Here is a 27,618-nt window from a genome sequence, read left to right as displayed (position 1 = left end):
GTCTGATTGTATTGTTATGTCTATATTTTTGAAGGTTTAATATTATTTAGAAATCTTATAATTCTACAGCAGCATAAGACAGAAACATCTTATAATGCAAAAGATCCTTTTAAACGACATCAATTTCTGTCCAGACCTCACCCCGACAGTTGGTGCAGCCATGCTCCATGACGTGCGGCCGCGGAGTGCCGACGCTGGCGTGCGGGCTGTGCCTGTGCCTCTACCACCCCGCCTGCGCCGGGCTCACGGCGCCCAGGCCGGAGGGCACCTTCTTCTGCAAGGTATGTTGTAGTGTAGTCCTAAGGCACCCCAGAGGTGCAAAGGGCCTTCATGAGTTCGCGTCACTCCTTCCTATCTTCAGCGACCCTCCAGCTGAACCCGGCCGGTCGTAGCTCATTCTCGACAGACCGCTTCCATGAGTGCACAGCGCGTACTGCTTGCATTTTGGGGTTTCTAGCCGAAAGCAATGCTTGCGTCGTCTGCAAGGTATAACTTCACTATGCTTACATCAGCGTGTATAAAAGCCTTGAAAGTCTGCAAATCTCCGTAATTGAAGAAAAGTGACTAAAGATGGTGATGATGATGATGTTTGTGATGATTGTTTACCATCAGGCAATCCATCTGCTGGTTTGCCTGCTTTTTAACAATATTTTGGCTAGACAACCATCCAATTTGTTTTACTTATCTAAATATATAAAAAGAAGAAGCTGACTGACTGACTGACTGACATATCAACGCACAGCCGAAACCGCTGGTCCTAGAGCTTTCAAATTTGGCACGTAGGTTCCTTATATAGTGTAGAGGAGCACTAAGAAAGGATTTTCCAAAATTCACCTCCTAAGGGGGTCAAATGGGGGTTCAAAGTTTGTATGGGGAAACAAGATTAGTTTGACTATTTTATTCGAAACTTCACAGGAAGATTCCTTAAGACATATGACTGAATACGTGTATCAGGTTTTTTGAAAATGTAACCCCTAAAAGGGTGAAAAGGGGGTGATAAAGTCAAAATATCAATATGGGTATCGTTTTTATGGTTTATCGGGTCGCTGATCATGATAAATACAACTTTTTTAAAATCCTACGAGGCGGAAGTGAAATACCTTCTCCCCTGTTGTGGTGCAATGGGGTTTAAATATCAAAAAAATATATAAAAGAAGATATTGACTGACTGACTGACATATCAACGCACAGCCGAAACTGCTGGACCTAGAGATGTCAAATTTAGCACGTAGGTTCCTTATATAGTGTAGAGGAGCACTAAGAAAGGATTTTTCAAAATTCGCCTCCTAAGGGAGTCAAATGGGGATTCAAAGTTTGTATGGGGAAACAAGATTAGTTTGACTATTTTATTCGGAACTTCACAGGAAGATTCCTTAAGACATATGACTAAAGAAGTGTTTCAGGTTTTTTGAAAATTTAACCCCTAAAAGGGTGAAAAGGGGGTGATAAAGTCAAAAAAACAATATGGGTATCGTTTTTATGACTAATCGGGTCGCTGATCACGATAAATACAACGCTTTTAAAATCTAACGAGGCGGAAGTGAAATACCTTCTCCCCTGTTGTAGTGCAATGGGGTTTAAATATCAAAAAATATATAAAAGAAGAAACTGACTGATTGACTAACTGACATATCAACACACAGCCGAAACCGCTGGTCCTAGAGATTTCAAATTTGGCACATAGGTTCCTTATATGGCGTAGAGGAGCACTAAGAAAGGATTTTTCAAAATTCTCCTTTTAAAAGGGTGAAATGGGGGGTTCAAAGTTTGTATGGGGAAACAAGATTAGTTTGACTATTTTATTCGAAACTTCACAGGAGGATTCCTAAAGACATATGACTAAATACATGTTTCAGGTTTTTTTGAAAATTTGACCCCTAAAGGGGTGCAAAGGGGGTAAAGTTAAAAATACAATATGGGTATCGTTTTTATGGTTTATCGGGTCGCTGATCACGATAAATACAACGATTTTAAAATCTAATGAGGTGCAAAAGAAATTTTCTCCCCTGTTGTTGTGCAATGGGGTTAAAATATCCAAAATAGCCATAAGTATAGGTTTAGTTTTTATCTTTACTTCTGGTTCAAGAGATTTCAAATTGACATGGAAGTTCCTTAGAGGAGCACTAAGAAAGGATTTTTCAAAGTTCACCTCCTAGCATGATAATTTGACAGGGGCAAGGACAGGGACAGGGACAGGTACAGGGACAGGTACCAGGTACAGGTACAGGGACAGGGACAGGGTCAGCGACAGGGACAGGGACAGGAACGGGATAGGGATAGGCATAGGGATAGGGAAGGGATGGGGATAGGGAAGGGATAGGGATAAAGATAGGGATAGGGATAGGGATAGGGATAGGGACAGGGACAGGGTCAGGGTCAGGGACAGGGACAGAAACGGGATAGGGATAGGGATAGGGAAGGAATGGGGATAGGGAAGGGATAGGGATAAAGATAGGGATAGGGATAGGGATAGGGTAGGGATAGGGATAGGGATAGGGGACGGGGACGGGGATAGGGATAGGGGAGGGACGGGGACGGGGACAGGGACGGGATGGGGACGGGGACGAGGACAAGGATAGAGATAGGGACGGGGATACGAATAGGGATTGGGGTCGGAATAATCGGTCGGCAATCGATATCTAGGCAGTGTAAAATGTAGGCGGCTCAGTGGGAAGGGATTAAGTAGGCATTGGCGAGTATCCTGCATCCGTAATAACTATTACATTCAATGTGCTGTAAGAAGATCGTTGTTTGCTTACCATTTATATGTTTACGTTTGCAGTAAGTATAAGCAAAATGGAAAAAATTGTAAGCGATAATGCAAGGAAGTACTTTTTACCCTACCGACCATAGCGTCGAGATACTGGCTATGTGGGTTGTATGAAGTTTCCCCAGTATAAATATTTATATAGGTAAAATACATACATATTCGTACAACCTACTACCTAAGCTGTGGATTACTTATAAATCATTATTGTTATATTTTTAAAATTAGTATCAAATTATAATTGTAATTGATATTTCATTAAAAATCATACTCGACGATCATAATATAAATTATTATAGATTAAGGTAGAATAATTTATAATGTAATTTTATATTATGAAATAAATAAATCTAAATCTAAATCTAAATCTACAACCTACTCGCTGTGTGTAACAATTCTACAAGCATTGCAAGAATTTCATTTAAAACAATAGTAATATGTGTAAGGTACAGTCAGCCAAAAAAGTGGTTTATCACTTTTCAATCAATAGAGTCGAAAAGTGGTAAACCACTTTCTTGGCTGACCGTACAGCAAATAGATCAGTTACAATGCCCCCCCCCCCCCCCCCCCAGTCGAGAATTGCCCCGCTTTACCTTAATCGAAATAATCGCGGACAGATGTACCTACAAAGAAACCTACGGATCCAAATGAAAATCTTATTTTTTGTAAACGTTTCAATAAGAATATTTTTATTACGCGGGCGAAGCCGCGGGTAAAAGCTAGTTAATTATATATTTGTAGACAAACTTTTTGACAAGTCATGTTAATCTTGAATTTATTTTCAGAACTGCCGCAAGTCTAGTTCGCCTTCATCATCGCCCCCACCGCTGACGCACAAGTCCGGGCTCACGTCGCTGGTGGCGCCGTGCCCGCGCCGCGCCGCCGTCCCCACGCCGGCGCTGGTGCCCCGGCCCCGGCCCGCCGCCCCCGCCGCGCCGGCAGACAAACGAGTCACACTCAGAATGAAGGTAAGCTGTACCACGGTACTGCTTGCTAGCTAAACGTGTCTCTTTCGGGCACGGTATGTTTCATGAGAGTGTACAGGCGTCCACCGTAGACGCGGTCCTAAACCTACCTAAAGCCCTCGCCCGCCCGACTCACTCGCTCACTAATTTATAATTTATTGAAATTAATTTCCATGGAGTACCTAGTCTGTTCATATTCTTTGATGAATACTTTTGCATGTTAAATTGTATCTTGTTATTTAATGCATGTTAATTATAAGATGTAATGTTTTGAAAAGAAGTTGCCCGCCGAGTTTCTTGCCGGTCCCATAGTGGATACCCCCCTCCCGACTGAGGGGGGACTGAAATCTTCTCGAGGCTGAGGCGTAGGGTTAGAGCCGGCGTAGCTTTATTTGACGTTCATATGCGCATTGTAATATGCCTACTTGAAAAATAAATATTTCATTTTCATTTTAATTTTCACGCGGCCCAAAGCTATAGCATAATCCAACCCCGGTTGTCGATTAGGATTGTGAATAGTATAAGATTTGACGACCGGTCTGGCTCAGTCGGTAGTGACCCTGCCTGCTGAGCCGCGGTCCCGGGTTCGAATCCCGGTAAGGGCATTTATTTGTGTGGTGAGCACAGATATTTGTTCCTGAGTCATGGATGTTTTCTATGTATATAAGTATGTATTTATCTATTTAAGTATGTATATCGTCGCTTAGCACCCATAGTACAAGCTTTGCTTAGTTTAGGGCTAAGCTGATCTGTGTAAGGTGTCCCCAATATTTATTTATTTAGAGTAAATCGTATAGACGGTCAACCAAATCATGGCACCAAAAAAAAGGTAGCAAATATGAAAAATCTAAGATTTATTGTCTGCCAATTGTCTTCATAAAACGCGTGCCTTCCTAAACCGTGGCGTTGGCAGAATCATCAGGGAGCCATAACACTTAATTATTGAATTTCGCGCCATTTTTTAGTCCCAAGATTTGGTTGACCGTCATTAGATATTGCAGATCAAATCGTATATCGTTCATGTAATGTTACAGATGGCAGGCGGGCCAGATGGCGCGCGTGTGTGGGCGGTGTCACCTGCGCGTGGCTCGCTGCCGCAGTCACTGGCCGTGTTGAACGGCCGTCGCTTCATCGTCGTGCCCAGGGCTATAGTGCAGCCTGCCCCGTGAGCACACACACACACACACACATACACACACACACACACACACACACACACCGCCATTGAACATACATAATTATTACGAAATTTGCAAGAACTTTAGAAGAGCTTTACCTTAGTTCTATCCTAGTGTCCTAAACCAGGCACTTTCTTGGAATTTACACCCGAACACACGTTTAAGTACACAAATAATGAACTATACTATATAATCCATTTTTCGGACACTAAAAGATATCAAACGGAGTCCAGGGGGGTTACCATGACGTTCTAAAGCCGTTCAGTTTAGGTTGAGAGAGAGGTACGGAGCTATGTAACTGCTATAGCTGTGTCCCTTTCTCTCAACCTAAACTGAACGTCTTTAGTACGTCATGGTAACTCCCCTGTGCCCTGTCCAGAGTGGGACACGAAAGTAGCCTAATAATATAACTTTGAATTATTTGATGCTTGTCAAAGATGAAACCAAAAGATCTTTGTATTTAAAACTTACAGAATTTCAACTTTTACAGGTTGAAATTAACTTAAACACTCTTTCTAATAGTCAAAAGTCTTCACGTCGACATTGGCAGAATCCACATCCACAACTAGCAAGGAGTAAAAGCCACGACAAAAAAAAATCTCTAAGAAATCCAGATAGCCCTTCTTCGTGATGCTATTATACTTTGTCAAACAAGTCTGTCAGTAAATAAGAACAAAGAAAACTATATGCATCCTTTTCTTTAGGGTGCTATAGAAAAGGATACCTATAGTTTTCTTTGTTCTTATTTACTGACAGACTTGTTTGACAGAGTATAGTAACTAAATAATTTTTTGTTTCAGATAACAGGACGACGACAGTGACACGAGCAGCATCGTGCTGCAAACTGTATAATCACAATTAACACTAAGATCGACTAAGATAATTATATAATGCAGAATTTATGAACTAGATAATGTCAGGGCACGAACCCATTTTGAACGCTTTTTCTCAAGTGCCTCCTTAGAACTTGTACACTCCTTTTTGCTGTGTACTTAACACAACCAAACGGAGTGTACAAGTTTCTAATGGGTTGGCAACGCGCATGTGACACTTCTTGAGTTGCAGGCGTCCATAGATTACGGTGACCGCTTTCTATCAGGCGGACCGTGTTGTGAAAGTGTTAAAAAATGGTGTAAACGCCAAAATATCGACTGCTGAAGAGCATTCCATGGGCTGTTCTGTACGCAATATATTTCGTGTGATGCGATTTTTGCGGTTAAAACATAATAGGCTAGTTTCCTACTAGTCAAATCAGCTTCTTTTTATGAACTGTCAAAACGATTTGCTTATATCGTCACTACTTTTAAAAAAACTTGTATCTTCGTCTGTCAATGAAAATAAAATTGTAGTAAGTATGTATGGAATGCATATAGACTTACTGCGTTTTAACTTTGAGGAACAGCGTGAGATACGAGGTTTTTGTAAAAGTAGTGACGATATGTCATTACTATGAAATACTGATAAGTGACGTCACGGTCAATTCATTTACTTTATTTCTTTCTCTTTGACATATTAAATAGAAATTATGTTTAAAAATATCTACTGTCCATTTGTTTTCTTCTAATTATGTGGTGCTTTATTTCGTGCACGGCTTAAAATATTTTAAGTATAGGAAACTAGCCTATTTGCAGAACATTCGCGTTTATATGACTGGTACTGGTAGACTATTTCATGGAATGCTCCAAGAGCGAATATAAAACTTAACTGACAATAGAAAAGTCGCCTTGACTTTACTAACATTACAAACTCTTTGAAAGATTATAGTTATAGGCACTGGTTCCACCGCTAGCTAGTAAACTATGAGCTATGGGCTATAAAAACGAACAAAAGATAATCACTCCCGTGTAAATAAAAGAGACACGGCGATGTTTATAGTTACTCACCCAGCGGTGAACTATCAATATCGCCGTGTCTGTTTTATTTGCACGGGAGTGCTTATCTTTTGTTCGGTTTTATAGCCGATAGCTCATAGCTTACTAGCTCGCGGTAGGGCCAGTGCCATAGCGATAGCGGACTGAAGGTACGTTTATAGCGTCTATTTCACTGTAGTCTGAAAAACGGGCTATTTTCATTGATGTTCTTGATGTAAACATCGATTTGGGAGGCAAGTATGGTCGTGCGATAAATGATAAAACATCTGGCCGTCCCTATCGCACTTACTAATAGTGCGATAGGGACGGCCTGATATTTTATCGTCTATCGCGCGACCATGCTACCCGTGTTGGTCATTACGATTAAAGAGACAAAATACAGTTTCCTTATGACTAAGCTTAATATATATGGCTGTACTGGCCGTCCATACAGACGGCCATATACTTCGTGTGCACTAAGGGGCCATTTAGATGGTACGAGAACTCGCATACGAGTTTTATTACATTGCGGTATTTGATGGCTGTGTACAGTTGCATGTAACCTCAATAGTCCGCAATGCAACTAAAGTCGCATGCGAGTTCACACGCCGTCTAAATCAGGCCTAAGAAATCCACATACAACATACTTAATTCTTATAGGATATTAAATATTATATGAATGTTATTGTAGCTTTACCATTATCATATCTCAGTGTAATCTATAAATTTGTAAGTTAGTTATTTAAATTTTATACAAATTAGTGTATAGGTAACCAATATAATTCAGATATAAGTTATTGTTCTAACAATTAGGGTAATATTTGAGGTTATTTCATTGTTAAATTGATCTCTTTCAAACAATTTGGAAATATTTATTATGTTCTTTTTCGTCGATATTGTTTTTAAAAGTGTTGAAACTAAAGCCAGACAGTAGTAGCCATGCGAAGCTTAATTGCAATTATTACGCATATTTTACGAACTACAGTTTCCATAATATTATGTACAGAAATTCTTAATTTACAAAATTTCTGTAATTTAGTATTTACTGAAAATGTGTTATTCAGTTTAAGTAACTTTGATTAAGGCTTTAATTAAGGGGATTTTGGTTTGATCTAAGGCCGGTAGCCCACTATCATGTTTGTCATAGAAATAGTTATGATCATAGGCAACATGCCGCCCTTTTTCTTCACGGTGGAGAAAAAGGGAGGCATACATACCTATGATCATATTTCTATGATAAATATATGATAGTGGACTATCGGCCTAATACATTAGTATAAAAATATAACCAAACATTGTATCTTAGCACATTAATATTGTTTGTTCAGGAACAAATCCAAAATGTATGCTGTGGCAGGCAAGTATGGTCGCGCGATAAATGATAAAATATCAGGCCGTCCCTATCGCACTCACAAATAGTGCAATAGGGGCGGCCTGATGTTTCATCATGCTTATACGCTTGTTTGTCTTTTGCAGGAGTTTTGAAATGTTATAATTGTTCTCTTACAGGTCACTTATTTATTTTTGTATATATTCTTACTTGTACTGTAGGGGAAATGTATCACACTAATAAAATTTATAGCCACTACCGTTTTTGTTTGTTATAGCGACCTTTTTCAAGATATTAAGGTAAGGTATTATTTTACGTTCAGTACAAGATATTATAGGTGTCATTTGAATGTCAATAATTTATATCATACCGGTATGAGAGGTAAATAATCCATAGTAGTTTTCATGTTAGAACTAGCATATTTTGATAATTGACATAGTTATAATTGACACGAGTATTTTTCGTTGTGGTATTTTGTGTATGTTCACTCTGAAACATGATATGGCATAATAATTTGGGGAAATCACACATGGATTGTCGACCTCGATACATGTAATGTCTTTCGATTTTGTGTACGACAGCTAAAATAGAAATCGTTTTCTATTTCCTTCACCAGTTTTCATACTTTTGCCAATATCAATTCGATAAAAATACAGTAAAAAAACTTTTTCATTCTACGCGCGTATGTATCAGACACGTCTCACGCTTTGGTGGTTAAAGGATGGAATGGAGGACGATTTCTATAGCTATTTGTACAGAAATTATGTCATCAAGTAAGAAAAGTGTCGTTCCACCAGCGACACGAAGCCAGTGCGGGGCCGCCTGGCCAACGGAGCCGCGCCGCCGCCCGCCGCCGACTCGCCGCGCCGCCGCGGCCGCCCGCGCCAAGACGACGTCGACCACTTCACCACGTTCCACCAGAGGGCCAAGGAGCACAACTACAACGTGGCTGTACAGGTAGATATGTGACACCGTGCGGAGTCCAGTGGAGACACAGACTCACGGCGGGAGACCCAGGCACGACGAGATAGATCACTTCACATCGTTCTATCAGAAGGCCAAGGAGCACAACTACAACGTGGCTGTACAGGTAGATATGTGACACCGTGCGGAGTCCAGTGGAGACACAGACTCACGGCGCAGTGGCGGTACAGCCATATAAGCCCAAAAGCCGGGCTTGCCCTAACATTTTTAAAATCGCGCGCTAATATTAGATATTATTAAGTTCTCCATAAGTGAAGCTCACGGCCGACCGACCATACGGTACAGACCACAGCATGTTGCCATGTTTTGCCGTGGCGCTAGTGCAGCGCGGAAGAGCACGTTCACTACGTTCAGCTATATCTTGCTCGCTCGCACTCGTTGGCTTGCAATGGGGCTTGCTCTTGCATCCTTTTTTTCCTAGCTTTTAGCCTACATTCTGCCTAGCAACTTATATAACTATTTGTAGGTATATATAGAACATTTGTTCCACGATTTAAGCCGGGCTTTTGGTATGAAGTGAGGAACAAGATTGAGCGCGCGTTTGATTGACAACTTCAAGTGTATTATTATTTAGTCGAAAGTTTTATTTGCGTTAAGTGAATGTGCTCTTCTTCGTTTTCTTGTTATTAAGTGTTTAATTCGTTTAAAAATCCAATTGACAATGGATGAATTTGTTCCTTGTGACGGTGACAAATGCGTGGTACACATATTACTCGACGAAGGCAAGGTAAAGTAGTTAAATTTTGCCCAAAAACGAGACATTATTTCCGCGCGAAAACTAACGCCCGGCTTGTGTATTTCTCAGAAAAGTGCGGCGCGTATAGAACATTTTGTAGGGCTGTGAGTTCGAAAATTGAAGATTAAGTAGTTAGATATTGCCAAAACGTACCTTTCGGCTTGCCTCACTTTGAAACCCTAGGCACGCCACTGTCACGGCGGGAGACCCAGGCACGACGAGATAGATCACTTCACATCGTTCTATCAGAAGGCCAAGGAGCACAACTACAACGTGGCTGTACAGGTAGATATGTGACACCGTGCGGAGTCCAGTGGAGACACAGACTCACGGCGGGAGACCCAGGCACGACGAGATAGATCACTTCACATCGTTCTATCAGAAGGCCAAGGAGCACAACTACAACGTGGCTGTATAGGTAGATATGTGACACCGTGCGGAGTCCAGTGGAGACACAGACTCACGGCGGGAGACCCAGGCACGACGAGATAGATTTGATTTGTTCCCTTCAAATCTATCTTTTACTAAAAAAATAAGTTTAATTCAAATTTCGGTAAGGGCATTTATTTGTGTGATGAGCACAGATATTTGTTCCCGAGTCATTTTCTATGTATATAAGTATTTGTATACATATTATATATTATCGTTGTCTGGGTACCCATAACCACAGTATAATAAAGAGTACTATCGTACAATATGGCCACTCCCGCTCCCCGCTGAAAGTGCCGCCCACCCCCTCTCGGTTACCTCACAATTACCGCCTGTCAAAAACGCGAACAGTCCACCTGTCATATGTCACTCATACAAGCATAGTACGCGTTCACCTACACGAGCTTAGACTGTGTGACTCATATATTTGATCGCCAGTGTCCGAGGTGTGCCACAAGCCTTGTTGAGCTTACCGTGGGGCTCAAATCAATCTGTGTAAGCATGTCCTATAGTATTTATTTTTATTTCATAGTTTTCTGCTGAATGACGGTGATCGGTCTGTTAACTACATTGATGGTTACAAATAACTAGTTTGGTATAACTGGTCCTACCACTATCTTACCTACCTACTACCACTATCTTATCTACTACTATCTTATCTTTGATTATGTTTGTTATTTCCGCTACCCAAAGGTTGTCTGGTAGAGATCGCTCTTTAGCGATAAGACCGCCTGTTGTCTGCCTCTATTTATAATCATTTGTTTTGTCTCCACTGTATCTTTTGCTGAGGTGTGCCAATAAAGAGTATTCTATCTATCTAGCTATCTTACCTTCCCTTTACCTTGGTTAATCACAGTGTGCTTGTTTCAGATATTCCAATACCTAGGCATGCGTGATTTGGCACACTGCGCGCGCGTGTGTCGTCTGTGGCGGGAGCTAGCGGCCACGCCGCAGCTCTGGAGGCACGTGAGGATGAAAAACTCACATGTAAGTGCTTTGTCATCCATACTAATATTATAAATGGGAAAGTGTGTGTGTCTGTTTGTTTGTCCATCTTTCACGGCAAAACGAAGCGACGAATTGACGTGATTTTTTAGGTAGAGATAGTTAAAGGGATGGAGAGTGACATAGGCTACTTTTTGTCTCTTTCTAACGCGAGCGAAGCCGCGGGCAAAAGCTGCTAGTAGATAAAATACCTAGTCACATGTTTGTTGACCTCAGCTCCGCCTCGGCCGACAATTACATGTCGGTCGAACTCAGACTCAAGGCATCTGAGGCTTTCATATTTACTGGCGAAGACGTATATGCAATTTTTCTGTCCGATGAAGCCGGGAAGCGGTAACTTCGATTAGCGCAGCAGCCTTAAATTTGACGCTTTCCTACCAAAGGACAGACAATTCATTAATATTATAGATTTTAAAGCCCTGTGTTTACTTTGGGATGGCATTGATAAATATTAGGCACTGGTCCCACCGCGAGTTAGTAAACTATGAGCTATCGGCTATAAAAACGAACAAAAGATAATCATCCCCTCGTAAATAAAAGAGATACAGCGATGTTTACAGTTACTCGCAACCCGCAAAAAAAATAATTTAAAGTTTACTTTTACGTGATCATGCAAAAACAACATCAGCCATATTAATCTATAGAATATCTATGACATGACGTCAGTCTATTTAGAAAAAATATTTGCCACTGTCACAGCCGAGCAACGACTATGAATTTTAATACAATACAGGTTGCTTCTATGGAGATTAGATTAGTACCTCTAATTACCATAGTTGATTTGAATTATGTGACGTCACTCCAATGGCCAACACCGTTTTCGGAGTTCATAATTTAAAAAAAACATACACACATCTTTAATTAAAAATACGCAGTCATCACGCACTTTTAATCCCCGCAAGCTATAAATATTGATTTCTTAAGTCAAATACTACAGAAAACAATTAATTGATGTGCTAAATTCGATACGAGTCTAGTAGCCTATTGTCATCTTACTCTCTCATATGTATTTCTACTGAAATAATAGTTTGTCACTTAAACATACCTCACTATTAATCTTTATGTAATATTTGTTTTAAAATTATACGTTTTGCCGCATAGGTAAGCGACTGGGGAGGACTATTCGCGGCGCTGCGGCGGCACGGAACAAAGCGGCTCGACCTCCGCAAGATGCTTCTCCCACAAAACGACGCCGTCTTCTGGGAGCAGTTCGGGGAAAACGTCAAACAGCTGGATCAACTAGAAAGGTATTACTACTATCCACTCTGTCAGAGGAAACTTGAAGAGACGTCCATGGGCGTCGCCAAGGGCACAATTTCTATATCAATATGCCTGGCACCATCTGCAATTCGCCTAACCCAATCAGGTATCGACGCCCTTGAGAATAGGCTACTTTCCTCTTAGTCAAATCACCTTCTTTTTAAAAACTGTCAAAACGAATTTGAACGACTTGCTAATATGGAATTCATATGAAATCGAATTGAGTGACTTCACGGTCAATTCAGTTACTTTAAATGTATTTCTACCTGACTTATTAAATAGAAATTCGTTTTAAAAATAACTTCTGTCTGTCCATGTTTTTCTAATAATTATCTGATGGTTCATTTCGTGCATGGTATAAAATATTTTATTTTAAGAACAGTAAGTTCCCTATTCTTGACCGCAACTTCAAATATGGACTCGCGCGCGAAAGTTTATGCTAAAAGACAGCCAGGACATACGTCTATCAATACATATCGTCTGTCAATCTAACCCTTCTTTATTTATTTCCCAGGATAGAGATGTGCCGCTGCCCCGCCAGCGCGGTAGAAGCGGTGTGCCGCGGCGTCTCCAACCTGCGCTCGCTCTCCGCGATCGCCATCCGCTCCGCGCTGCTCGACCCCGCGCCTCTAGGGGCCCTACCACACTTACACGAACTCAGACTCAAGAGCATGGCGGGCTTGTCACTAACGAGGGATCTACAGCCGCTAGCTGCCTTGACGAGGCTCACGCATCTATCGCTCACATCCATCAAGGTTAGTTTCAAGGTCGTGAAAACCTACACAATGACTTCCATGTCATACAACTTCGCGAAATGTAGTATGCCTCCGTTCCTTGCCGCTTGGGGCCCTACCACAGTTACACGAACTTAGACTCAAGAGCATGGCGGGCTTGTCACTAACGAGGGATCTACAGCCGCTAGCTGCCTTGACGAGGCTCACGCATCTATCGCTCACATCCATCAAGGTTAGTTTCAAGGTCGTGAAAACATACACAATGACTTCCATGTCATACAACTTCGCGAAATGTAGTATGCCTCCGTTCCGTGCCGCTTGGGGCCCTACCACAGTCACATGAGCTCCGACTAAGGAGTATGGCAGGTTTATCGCTTACGAGGGATCTACAGCCGCTAGCAGCCTTGACTTGACTAGGCTTACCCATCTATCGCTCACATCCATCAAGGTTAGTTTCAAGGTTGTGTAAACCTACACAATGACTCCCATGTCTCAACTGCGCAAAATTCATCTTGGAAGTGTGAAATTCGCTCCGCGCGGCTTGGAGCCCTACCACAGTTACACGAACTCAGACTCAAGAGCATGGCCGGTCTATCGCTTACGAGAGATCTACAGCCCCTAGCAGCTCTGACAAGGCTGACGCATCTATCGCTCACATCTATCAAGGTCAGTTTCAAGGTCGCGAAACCCCACACAACGACTTCCATGACATACATCATGCGATGCGAAGATTGAAAGTCGCACGCTCTTACCGCTTACCGCACGGCCATCAGCGCTTTTAGAAAGCTATGAAATGTTATTAAAAAAATTGCCAAAAGCTTATTTGTATTGTATATCGACAGGAACTAGGTTGGTGCGCCTGCGACGTCGTAGGCCAACTCCCGCAACTCGAATCGCTCGAGCTCGGCGAATGCAGTTTCCGCGCCGAATTCGCGCTCGTGCTCGGCAAGCTGTCGCGCCTAAAACGGCTGCGTTTGGAGCGGGGCACCGCTCAGTGCGCGGCCCCAGCCTTGCTGAGGGCTTTGGCGCTGCTACCTAATCTCACTAGCTTAGAGCTGGTCAATTTTGATGTTAAGGTGAGTCTATAGCCCCAATAGATATCGCTTTAATACACTATTGAAGTTTTCTTAGTAAGCTGTTGTGCCTAAAACGGCTGCGTTTGGAGCGGGGTACCGCTCAGTGCACGGCCCCAGCCTTACTGAGGGCTTTGGCGCTGCTACCTAATCTCACTAGCTTAGAGCTGGTCAATTTTGATGTTAAGGTGAGTCTATAGCCCCTAGATGTCGATATAATACACTATTGAAGTGTTAGTAAGCTGTCGCGCCTAAAACGGAGCGGGGTACCGCTCAGTGCGCGGCCCCAGCCTTACTGAGGGCTTTGGCGCTGCTACCTAATCTCACTAGCTAAGAGCTGGTCAATTTTGATGTTGAGTCTAATAGCCAATAGATGTCGCTATAATATCTATAACACACTATCGAGTGTTCATAGTAAGCTCTCGGGTCCTAAAGCAGCTAAGTTTAGACCGCGACATCTCTCAGTGTGCAATGTGCAGATTATATCATCTAGAATAGATGTTGCTTTAACATGAGTGGTGAGACAGTATTGGAGCAGGTACCACGAGGAACTTGTACAGTTACTAGTTGAACATTTACATGTGGTTTATTTTATTATTTGAGCATCATTTCAGAATTGAGAATTACCAATAGGGGGCCCTATTTAATCGGCGCGACGTCGACGCGGCGTCTTTTTTCATACAGTTGGTCCGACGCTACGCTCGCGAGACGCTAGATGTGAGGGGGCCTATACGGGTGTCATTTTTGAGTAGAAAAATTGAGAAATTAGTCCAAACTCAAATAAAACAATTGTTGCAGGTCGGTTTTGACGACGCGCTGGCCGAGTGTAAAAACATACAGAGGCTGCTCATCATACCGACGTACGTTTCGCAATCCGCCACCACCAACAAACAGGTACGATATTATATCACTGTGACGAGAACCGCTAGCCACCCACAGACCTATAGGCACTGGTGACTGGTCCCACCTAAAGCAATTAAGAGCCCTTATTCCTTTGAGCGCTCATCAAATTCGTGAAAAAGCCATCGATAGATGGCGTTGACGCTCGGTACGCGAGCACCGGCAACGCAACGCGTGTTTCAACACAGGCAAGAATAATCTTGATAGTTTTGAATTTAATCGCTAGTAACAATTCTTTTGGTTTTACATGGGGACTTTAAAAGTTTACAAGAGATAAGAATAGATTATGAAAACTTCCACCCATAAGGGCGTAAAAATGGGGTGCAAGTTTGTAGGGGGATGATTTTTTTTTTGTTATAGACTTGAAATTAGAGAATAAGAGAAAAGTGATTTCAGCAGCGTTTTTGGATACTTTTCTCCTAAGGGGGTAAAAAATGGAAAAATCACCAACTATCATCATGATGGAGAAGGGGGAGGTGTAGTGTGACAGGCCACACTCACACTACTACTCCTAACCACACTATATAAGTATCGGCTCACTGTAATTCTAAACACAATAAACCTATATCTCATACAAGTGAGTTCTCCTTTAGTCCCCACATCACATGGCGATCCTGCCAGTGCGGCCGTGCGCTGCACTGGCGGCGCGCCGCGCCAGCGATGGAAAAAATCATATAGCAGGGTGTCCACTTTCTGGAAAGTCAGGGAAAGTCAGGGAAAAGTCAGGGAAGCTCATAATGGTCATGGAAAGTCAGGGAAAGTCAGGGAAATGATTTGGAGGTCAGGGAAAAACTTGGCACCAAGAAAAAAAATAAAAAAGTATTGAAAAAATAATATGATTTCTTGGGTTGGCCACATCCATGACAGCAAAGACGGATTCCCGGTAGTGATTTTAAGGCCACTTAAAATTGTCTCTTTAGACTTTTTATGACAAGTACCTAGCCTCCATCCCAGTGATTGCTAACGAGAGATATCTTCATGCTCTAGCTGACCTTAATTTATCCGGCCCAAAATCGTAAATGCGGAAAAATCCACATTTTTTTTTTACATTGCGTGCCCTACCCACATATTCCAAAATGGCGAAGGGGGTCGGGAATAAATTCAGTTATTGTGATTCAGATCTAGAAAGTTGCACCACAATGTCACCATGTACAACATTCATAAGTCAGGTGCTTCTGTTAGGGCGATGTGAAAACGACAAAGACAAAGTTACGTCGCTGTCCAAGTATCTATCCGACAATCCAAAGCGGAGTTCTTCATAAAGCTAATGGCGCAAAACGTCACATAGAGGCGCAATTTGTATGAGTCAAAGGAGCATAGGAGGATAATAAGCGTGACGATGAGAGAACTTCAAACACTTGGAAACCTAAAGGCATCATGTAGTGGCAAAACACCTAAATGGGTATCCCGACGCTGACAACAAAGAAAAAATTTCGCGCTCGCTTCGCTCGCGTTTACTATTTTTCATTTCGTAAATTTAAATTCCCTTTATTTTTCGTGAAAGTTTCGTGAATTTTTCATGAAATTTAAGATTTTTTTGGAATCATTCCGCAACTTGCACATAACTACTCTGCTCTGATAGACTAGGTACCTACTCCATTTTGTTTCCTATGTTATGTACATAATAACTACTACCAGCCCCAGTGACGTAAAAAAGGGGAAAAAATTTCGCGCTCGCTGCGCTCGCGAGATGTTTGTTTTCTGGTGTAGGATTTCTAAGGGCGCCGAAACTCAAATTCGCTCTACCCTGATGCACGGGCCGGCACTGGTATAGCGAAAAGTAAATGGCGATAACTACCAACTACAGATTTCGTTTACGTTAGTTTTATAAAACCAGAAATTAAAGTTTAATAATTAACCTTAGGTACAAAAGTATGAACTGCCTTGCAAATTTTAATATTTCGTGCTTTAGAAAACAAACATATTCCAGAAAAAAAATTGGATTGACAGACAGACAGACGCACGAGTGATCCTATAATGGTTCCGTTTTTCCTTTTTAAGGTACGGAACCCTAAAAAACTTTTAGGTTTTTTTTTTTCAAGACAGAAAAAAAACGTTTTTTACCTAAGCACCCTTTTGCTTAGGTAAAAATTGAAAATTTGGTCAGGGAAATTTTCTTAAATGGTCATGGAAAGTCAGGGAAAAGTCAGGGAATTTTTTTTGGCTTTAGTAGTGGACACCCTGTATAGGAATTTAATGGACAAATGTGCGAAACATAAATCAAAAGTGATATTGACAATGTGACAGTGCTGCATAGTGGACAGTGGATTTAACAATGTATTCTTATAAAGTGCGTCGGACTGATAATAAGCACTCGGTGAAATACTTGAGTTACTTTAATAAAAAAAAAGGAAGTCGGAAAAGTGAAATACATAAAAATGGAATTATGCAACATCGGTAAAGGAAAAAGGCGGAAAGTGTAAGGATGGTTTGGAGCAGGGAGTAGTTCGTGTCCTTTGTCGAGAAACTCGAGAATGGCATCTACGGGTCCAGGAGCAGCTGTTGCTGCTGCAGCAGTGTTGACAAAAGTTAGGTCGTGTACTCCGTGTAGGGAATCAAAAACTTAAGAAAGTGATGTAAGTGAACCGTGCCAGAACTAAGTAAAAAGGACATTTTATAAGTTTAATTATCTACAGTATGTATAAGTTTTTATGACTGATTTTTTTTCTTGTTCATTATTTTGTAAGCTAAATTGATTTTAAAATAATAAACTAAATAACATAACTGAGTAGGACTATGTCCCTTGCTGACGAAACTAATACTTATACTTATGGTTAAAGGTTGATAGGTATTTGGTACATAGTTATTGTGTATCTAAATGTAATTTTTAATGAAATCAAATCAATCCGAACATTTTAAACTGTATGATTATACCTTAAATGTTTTCAATTTCAAATATATAATTTCATAAATGTGTCAATGTTTTAAATGTATCGCGAATACATTGCGCAAGTTACTTAGAGGTAATTTCAACATAACTTTAGTCACGATGCCACCGCGATGGTAAAGTATGCGCCTTCTGTAATTACAGATCAAATTTCAGTAAACATTGTGTCATTATTATGCACCTGTTTAGATCCTTTAGGTACAATATAAATTTCACCATAACATTTCTTGATAAAATAAAGATTCACTTTTAATACTTATCTATGTATGATTTAATGATTTGGTTTAGTTAATATTAATTAAGAGAATAATGTTATAATTAGACTATTAGAATTCTTTTTAAGATGACGGATATCGTATGAATATTTGTAATTATCGGATATGACATGTTTTTGTAATAATGGATATGAAATTAAAATGTTAAATTATAATAATGAATATGAATAATGTATAAAAAAAATAGTAACGGGATATGTATGATTTGTTTTACAGTGTAGGTATAGGTGTGCTATGGTCAGATTTGCTTGAAAGTTGGATTTTATGGTTGGAGGTTTTAAGTTTGAAATTGAATGTGTGTACTAATGAGAAGATACGGAAAGTAATATTATATTTCTTAGAAGATATTGAATTTCTTATGTGTTGAAGGTTTCACGGTGTTGAGTAAGTGTTTGGATTTTGAATGTTTTTTTTTTCGTGAGAGGGTAATGTGAAAGGAATAAAGTGAATATGTATAAATAAATATGCCTGTCGCATCAACGATGGCCCGAGAGGCGTCGTTGTGCGATTAGGTTAGCAAGGGTACGCCAGGATACAAGGCAGGCACGGAATCCTTGGCCGTCTGACCATGATTTGGTCGAGTATCAATCGTGGGGACGCCTTGGACACGTGGAAGGTTTTGATGTGTGTTAAAAGAACTGCCTGTATGTGTAAAAAAAATTTATGTGTGCGCGCTTAAAATAAATATACTTGTATCCTGAGCTAATAAATAAATAAATAAAAGGTCGGCCGACCAAGTAAATGCGTTGTGTACCCTTGCCAAGTATTGCACGCTTTAGATGCACAATGAAATAAAATGTTATGTTATGATATATTATAGTAAATGAGACGTCTATTAAGGAAAATAAATGTAACACTTGCAAGTTTAGTGAAATGTGGTACCAGACAAATGTGGAAATGACAAAAACGTGGTGTATTGACGAATACACTGCGTACATCAAAATGAAGTTAGGTTTTTTTTTAATTTTGCTTCGTTGGATCTTTTAAGTTATATCTTTTCATGTTAATCTAAGGGTTCTTCTTATTATTAGTGTGTTGGTTTAAATATATGTTTGATCATCTATCGTATTGGTCTAAATATTTCGTTAAGTTATACTGGAATTCTGCTATTGGTTAGGAATCTGAATTAAGTATATTTTTAATGTTAATTTTTAAGTTCAAAATGTAACAAATGTTTAATTGTTGAAGATATTTTTTTACATGTAACTCATTAGGTTATTATAAATTTTGAGTTTCATTTTGTCATCGAAGCGCTCAGAAATTAGTTTATAGTTAGTACTTAATTTTTTTGAAAAATGTTTTTTTTTTCTATATTATTGTTGTAGGAATATAGATATTTTTCTTTCGATTTATATTGGATATTACATTGTTATTAATATGATATTTAATACAGCGTATTTCTCTAAAATTTTAAATTTAATTAGTAACTAATAGGCTTATTATTTAAATTAAAAAAGTGTTTTAACCATCATAAAAAATAAAATTTCTAATTGACTATAAAATGCCTATATATGGTTGTCGATTCATGTATTTGTTTAACTTTTGTATTATTTTGTTCATGTCGTACTATTCACGCTGCAATAATAAAATGACTATACAATGTTTGCTACCTAAAAAAAAAGATTAATCCCAATGGATAATTAATCTTTTTTTTCCCTGGGGAGGGAGATGTAGTGTGACAGGCCACACTCACACTACTACTCCTAACCACACTATATAAGTATCGGCACACTGTAATTCTAAACACAATAAACCTATATCTCATACAAGTGAGTTCTCCTTTAGTCCCCACATCACAGAGGGTTGGGGTTGAAAGATATTACTTTTTTGTTTCTCTGTGCTACAGTCACCGTCATAAAGGAGTGATGAGATTTCTATACCTAGTCGCTATAGATCGTTCGACAATTTCGTATGACATTTCAAAGAGTATATGACAAGGTACAGAAATCATCACTTATTTATGCCGGTGACTGTACACTGTATGGATAGTAGTGGTAAACGGTAGTAAACAAAAAATCATATTTCGGCGCTATTATTTTAGGGTTCCGTACCTCAAACAGGAAAAAGGAATTATTGGATCACTCGTGCCTCTGTCTGTCCGTCTGTCACAGCCAATTTTCTCTAAAACTACTGAACCGATTTACTGTAATTTTGCATACATATGTTGTTCCTTTGACCCAAAGACGAATATCATCATCTTCCTTGCGTTATCCCGGCATTTTCCACGGCTTATGGGATCCTGGGGTCCGCTTTGTCAACTAATCCCAAAGTTTGTATTAAATAGAGTAGAGATATTGTATTAAATAATTTTTAGTCAAGTAAGATAAGATTTTTAGGCCAGTAAGTAAGATTTCATTATTATTGTCAGCCAGTTTAAAATAGGCCAAAAATGTAATATGACGTGATTAATGAACGCCCCTTAACTATAGGGTAACCAGAACCACACTTCAGGACTTGAATTATCTCCTGACAGTCCTGACCTTGGACCTCATCTAGATCGATGCTGCTCGTTAGCCCAAATCTAATGAGCCCAAACATGTGGAGTTACGATGAGTAGAATAGCAGTTCTGTTGACCATCTTCTGACTCCATCACGACACGTTGGAACTCATTTAGATCAATGCTGCTCGTCAGCCCAAATCTAATGAGCCCAAATATGGTGGGGTTATGATGAGTAGAATAGCAGTTCTGTTGACCATTTCCTGACTCCATCACGACACGTTGGAACTCATTTAGATCGATGCTGCTCGTCAGCCCAAATCTGGGGAGCCCAAATATGGTGGAGTTATGATGAGTAGAATAGCAGTTCTGTTGACCATCTCCTGACTCCATCATGAGACCCTGGACCTCATCTAGATCAATTCTGCTCGTCAGCCCAAATCTAATGAGCCCAAACATGGTGGAGTTATGATGAGTAGAATAGCACTTCTGTTGACCATCTCCTGACTCTATCATGAGACCTGGAACCTCATCTAGATCGATTCTGCTCGTCAGCCCAAATCTAATGAGCCCAAACATGGTGGAGTTATGATGATTAGAATAGCAGTTCTGTTGACCATCTCCTGACTCCATCGTGAGACCTTGAACCTCGTCTAGATCGATTCTGCTCGTCAGCCCAAATCCAATGAGCCCAAACATGGTGGAGTTATGATGAGTAAAATAGCAGTTCTGTTGACCATCTCCTGACTCCATCATGAGACCTTGGACCTCATCTAGATCGATTCTGCTCGTCAGCCCAAATCTAATGAGCCCAAACATGGTGGAGTTATGATGAGTAGAATAGCAGTTCTGTTGACCATCTCCTGACTCCATCATGAGACCTTGGACCTCATCTAGATCGATTCTGCTCGTCAGCCCAAATCCAATGAGCCCAAACATGGTGGAGTTCCGATGAGTAGAATAGGAGTTCTGTTGACCATCTCCTGACTCCATCATGAGACCTTGGACCTCATCTAGATCGATTGTGCTCGTCAGTCCAAATCTAATGAGCCTAAACATGGTGGAGTTAGGATGAGTAGAATAGCAGTTCTTTTGACCATCTCCTGACTCCATCATGAGACCTTGGACCTCGTCTAGATCGATTCTGCTCGTCAGCCCAAATCCAATGAGCCCAAACACGGCGGAGTTATGATGAGTAGAGTAGCAGTTCTGTTGACCATCTCCTGACTCCATCATGAGAACCAGAACCTCGTCCTGGTCCCGAAATATAGTCAAAATTCAAACTCTCATCAGATTTCAAGTAAAAATTGAAATCCATATAACCATCTGAAATGCAAATCGATTTCTAAAATTGCATGTATAAAAATCAGGCGGACCGTATGCTTGTTTGCCACTGACAGGATCAAGATTTGTTTAGTCGCAGTATACAGCATTTCTCGGAACTATTTAGCTGCTTACGAAAGCAAGATTTAGATTCAGATTCATTTATTTCATAATACAAATTACAGTATAAATTGCATGTCAATCTACAAGAATTCATATTACGATCGTCAAATACAATAATATAAATAATTTCATAATACCTAGTTCTAAAAATAAACGATTTAACAATATCTAATTAATGTTTAAGTATTATCTCCTGTAGCTGATCGTCAAATTACACAAATATAAGTCAAATTACAAGAAATTCAAATAACATAATATATCGATTTATAATAACAACCTAATTTAGAACATGGTATTCAAAATGTATTAATTTCAATATATTATCTCCTGCAGTGGATCGTCAAAATAACCATTCATATATTCATTAACAGAATAAAACGGTCTATCCAACAAAAAATCTCTCAATAGGCGTTTGAATGTTTGGTCGCACAGTTCATTTCTTACGGTGGCTGGAAGTCGTTCATAATATGTTGGTCCTATGACGCGAGGGTTTTTTTGCGCTAAGGCCATGCGCCGGGGAACTGTTCTTAACCGTCCAGTGGAACGGATGTTTATACCCGAAACATGAACGCGTTTAAAGTCAGATATATTGTTTCTAACAAACATTATAACTTCAAACAGGTATTGTGAAAAATGGGTCATAATGCGTTGTTCCACAAATATGTCTCTGCATGAGTGTCTTGTATTCACTCCGGCCAAAGTACGTAGCGCTTCGCTTTTGCATTATAAAGACGCGCTTCGAATCCGTCGAGTTACCCCATATTATTATTCCGTACGATATTAATGAGTGGAAATGGGCAAAGTATACAGATCTAAAGGCATCGTGTGATATTATGGGTTTTAACTTTCGAAGTGCAAAAACAGCTCCGCTCAATTTAGCACAAAGTTTATCGACATGACTTTTCCAGTTCAAGTTGGAATCTATGACGAACCCTAGAAACCGGTTTTCGCCACATATAGGCATAGGGGTGTTTAAGAAGCAAGGGGGTATTTCAACTTGACGTCCCGAGAAAAGCATGATATTCGACTTCGTTATATTTAAGAGGCCGTCAATATCAAAAAGTAGAAAATCGTAAAATTGGTAGTTTTCTACGTCCGGTTTTAGTCTCAGTATATACTTATTGATAAGAAAAGCACTTGTTTTAAACAGCGCGTATTCTTATCTACAAAATCAGTAGTTAACATCAAGGAAAAGATACTCCCTGAATTAATTATGATTTTTTTCCTGACGCTAGTTTAAGAAAACCCGCAAATAGTGCTCACGTCTGAGTGAGCTGAGCTCAATTTTGTATACTTTAGGCTGCTAAAATTGATGCTGTCGCATTACTTATATCCTAAACTAAAAATTCAGGCCCCGTAGCCAAATGGCATTTCTCCGACGCGAAACGAAAACGAAACGTAGTCTGGCTCTGTCGCGCCAATACGCAAGAGCGATAGTGATAGATATCTACTAGCGTTTCGTATCGTGAGCGTTTGTGCCATTCGGCTAGCCACCCAGTAGTTTACATGTGTGTTATCATGCTACTAAAATACAGTAAATGGAAGTTAAACGACATCAATATTTGTCTAAAAATACTTCGAATCAAATGGCAATTACTTCGAAAACCTTTTAGGCAAACAAAAGGCTTTCTTGATAATTATAAACTTTAAGTATGTGTATGCAAAATAGTGTGTAATACAAATCAGGAAACACTTCCAATTTTAGATACATACTTACTTAAAGATGTAACTAAAATGCGGTCGGCCCCTGTCGGCATCTTCATAAATTTGAATATGTACGACCGTGTTTTAGTTTTAAAATAATGTTATTTTATAAGCTAGATAACTGGACTACAGAATTATTACCTTTTCATATTTTTCCTTACAAAGAGAACGAATAAAATCAATGTTGAATATAAAATTTCGTAAATTTTCCATACAAACATCAAAACTGCGAACAGATTCTATTGAGTCAGACGCCCGATCGGGCTCGTTCGGAGCGGACGTGTCGCCAAATTTGCTCCAATGACATTTGTTTTTGACACTGGAAATCATATACGGATACAAAAAGATTGCCAGTGCTATGAATGTATTCAAAAGTAATAAGGTAAATAAATATCGTCACGTCTAAAAGAGTCTCAGTTTAAAATCGTTTTTTTTGTGTTGTTTACTACTTATTATTGTTGAGAAATAAAAAATATATGTAACTTTAATACAATGATAAGAAATATAGGTATTTTTTGTCTTCTAAACTTTATTAAAATGAAAGAGTTTTAAAATTAATTTTAACTCGTTGGACTTTATTTTCATTATACTGGTCACATTATTTAGTGTGTCAGTGTGTGTAACATTCTCTTTCGCGGAGAGACATTCAGTGTGGCGTATGAAAAAACTAACAGAACTAATCATTATAATTATATTCTATAAACGATTATTTACGTAAATGGCGAAATTAAATAATTGTAATAATATATTATCTTATCACAAAATTGTTCTGTATGACTTACCTTCTTACGTTCAATATAATTTTTAAATGGTTTTTGCACACGGGGCACGTAACCTTAGATTCAGACAACTTTAACTAAATTTTGAAAATTATTATTTTAATGCGTGAAATAATTAGTTAAAAGAAAGAAAGATGAACTTAATGATCAAATGGATGAAAGATTGTCGCAAGATTTTCAGACGAACATAAAGTTCTTCTGGAAATCCGTTCGCCTAGCCAGAGGTAAGAGTTCAGACTCTGAGCTAAAATCGGTGAAAGATTCGAATGGAAGTTTGCTGAATGGGGAAGAATGTATTCTAAAGAGATGGCAGGAGTATTTTGAAAGCCTGTTTGAAAGGGAGGAAGCACTTGTTTTAAACAGCGCGTATTCTTATCTACAAAATCAGTAGTTAACATCAAGGAAAAGATACTCCCTGAATTAATTATGATTTTTTTCCTGACGCTAGTTTAAGAAAACCCGCAAATAGTGCTCACGTCTGAGTGAGCTGAGCTCAATTTTGTATACTTTAGGCTGCTAAAATTGATGCTGTCGCATTACTTATATCCTAAACTAAAAATTCAGGCCCCGTAGCCAAATGGCATTTCTCCGACGCGAAACGAAAACGAAACGTAGTCTGGCTCTGTCGCGCCAATACGCAAGAGCGATAGTGATAGATATCTACTAGCGTTTCGTATCGTGAGCGTTTGTGCCATTCGGCTAGCCACCCAGTAGTTTACATGTGTGTTATCATGCTACTAAAATACAGTAAATGGAAGTTAAACGACATCAATATTTGTCTAAAAATACTTCGAATCAAATGGCAATTACTTCGAAAACCTTTTAGGCAAACAAAAGGCTTTCTTGATAATTATAAACTTTAAGTATGTGTATGCAAAATAGTGTGTAATACAAATCAGGAAACACTTCCAATTTTAGATACATACTTACTTAAAGATGTAACTAAAATGCGGTCGGCCCCTGTCGGCATCTTCATAAATTTGAATATGTACGACCGTGTTTTAGTTTTAAAATAATGTTATTTTATAAGCTAGATAACTGGACTACAGAATTATTACCTTTTCATATTTTTCCTTACAAAGAGAACGAATAAAATCAATGTTGAATATAAAATTTCGTAAATTTTCCATACAAACATCAAAACTGCGAACAGATTCTATTGAGTCAGACGCCCGATCGGGCTCGTTCGGAGCGGACGTGTCGCCAAATTTGCTCCAATGACATTTGTTTTTGACACTGGAAATCATATACGGATACAAAAAGATTGCCAGTGCTATGAATGTATTCAAAAGTAATAAGGTAAATAAATATCGTCACGTCTAAAAGAGTCTCAGTTTAAAATCGTTTTTTTTGTGTTGTTTACTACTTATTATTGTTGAGAAATAAAAAATATATGTAACTTTAATACAATGATAAGAAATATAGGTATTTTTTGTCTTCTAAACTTTATTAAAATGAAAGAGTTTTAAAATTAATTTTAACTCGTTGGACTTTATTTTCATTATACTGGTCACATTATTTAGTGTGTCAGTGTGTGTAACATTCTCTTTCGCGGAGAGACATTCAGTGTGGCGTATGAAAAAACTAACAGAACTAATCATTATAATTATATTCTATAAACGATTATTTACGTAAATGGCGAAATTAAATAATTGTAATAATATATTATCTTATCACAAAATTGTTCTGTATGACTTACCTTCTTACGTTCAATATAATTTTTAAATGGTTTTTGCACACGGGGCACGTAACCTTAGATTCAGACAACTTTAACTAAATTTTGAAAATTATTATTTTAATGCGTGAAATAATTAGTTAAAAGAAAGAAAGATGAACTTAATGATCAAATGGATGAAAGATTGTCGCAAGATTTTCAGACGAACATAAAGTTCTTCTGGAAATCCGTTCGCCTAGCCAGAGGTAAGAGTTCAGACTCTGAGCTAAAATCGGTGAAAGATTCGAATGGAAGTTTGCTGAATGGGGAAGAATGTATTCTAAAGAGATGGCAGGAGTATTTTGAAAGCCTGTTTGAAAGGGAGGAAGCAAATATGCTAACCTCAGGTTTGAATGGAAACTTATCAATGGATGAAATTAGCATGGATGAGATTGTGAAAGCATTGAAAGGTATGAAATCAGGTAAGGCTGCAGGATATGACAAGGTCTCCGCCGAGATGCTGAAGGCTGGATAGGGCATTGTAGCGAGTCAGTTGTATCGCCTTTTCAATTTGTGCTTCAGTACCGGCCGGGTACCTAAGGACTGGTGCAAGGCCGTCATCGTTCCTCTTTACAAGGGAAAAGGCTCACGACTGGACTGCAAAAACTACAGGGGCATTAGCTTACTCAGCATCGTCGGAAAACTGTATGCGAAAGTGTTGATTGAGAGAGTAGTGAGAGTAACCGACGAGAAAGTGTGGGATGCACAGGCGGGATTTAGAAAGGGTATGGGATGTTCGGATCAAGTCTTTTCCTTACGATGCATAGCCGAAAAGTTTTTGGCCAAAGGTCAAAAGGTCTATTGCGCTTTCGTGGACTTGGAAAAGGCGTATGATAGAGTGATGAGGAATGAATTGTGGTCGGTAGTGTCCATGTATGGAGTAGGCAGTCAACTCGTTCAAGCACTGAAATCTCTTTATGAGGATTCCAGTGCTTGCGTGAGAATAAACGGGTCATACACTGAGTGGTTTAGCATCGAAAAGGGTGTTAGACAGGGATGTGTAGCGTCGCCGTGGCTGTTTAATTTATTCATGGATAGTTGTTTGCAAGATCTGAAAGATTATGATTGTGGGTTGAGAATGGAAGGGTTACTGGTCAAATGTCTCCTATATGCCGATGACCTAGTATTACTTGCGTCGTCGGCCGAGGAGTTACAACTGATGGT

The 27,618-nt window shown here is 39.4% G+C and overlaps 1 protein-coding gene across 3 annotated transcripts in view; it reads left to right on the top strand.

The window, feature by feature from the left end:
• The window catches only part of LOC125237657 (anti-sigma-I factor RsgI2-like), a 51,810-nt gene that overhangs the window by 19,441 nt on the left and 4,751 nt on the right, over positions 1-27,618 (top strand). For 2 of the 3 annotated variants that reach the window (XM_048144787.1, XM_048144786.1), the window contains exons 10-15: positions 8,888-9,047; positions 11,110-11,226; positions 12,346-12,491; positions 13,019-13,259; positions 14,081-14,314; positions 15,110-15,205. In XM_048144787.1, coding sequence (XP_048000744.1) covers positions 8,888-9,047; positions 11,110-11,226; positions 12,346-12,491; positions 13,019-13,259; positions 14,081-14,314; positions 15,110-15,205 — 994 coding nt within the window. Of the gene's footprint in view, positions 1-134; positions 282-3,552; positions 3,736-4,766; positions 4,898-5,710; positions 5,867-8,887; positions 9,048-11,109; positions 11,227-12,345; positions 12,492-13,018; positions 13,260-14,080; positions 14,315-15,109; positions 15,206-27,618 lie in introns of those variants that run through there. The other variant, XM_048144788.1, reaches the window with a different exon arrangement.

This window comes from Leguminivora glycinivorella, chromosome 22, assembly GCF_023078275.1.
Source record: "Leguminivora glycinivorella isolate SPB_JAAS2020 chromosome 22, LegGlyc_1.1, whole genome shotgun sequence".
NCBI lineage: Eukaryota > Metazoa > Arthropoda > Insecta > Lepidoptera > Tortricidae > Leguminivora > Leguminivora glycinivorella.
This window is presented reverse-complemented; position numbering and strand designations above follow the sequence as displayed.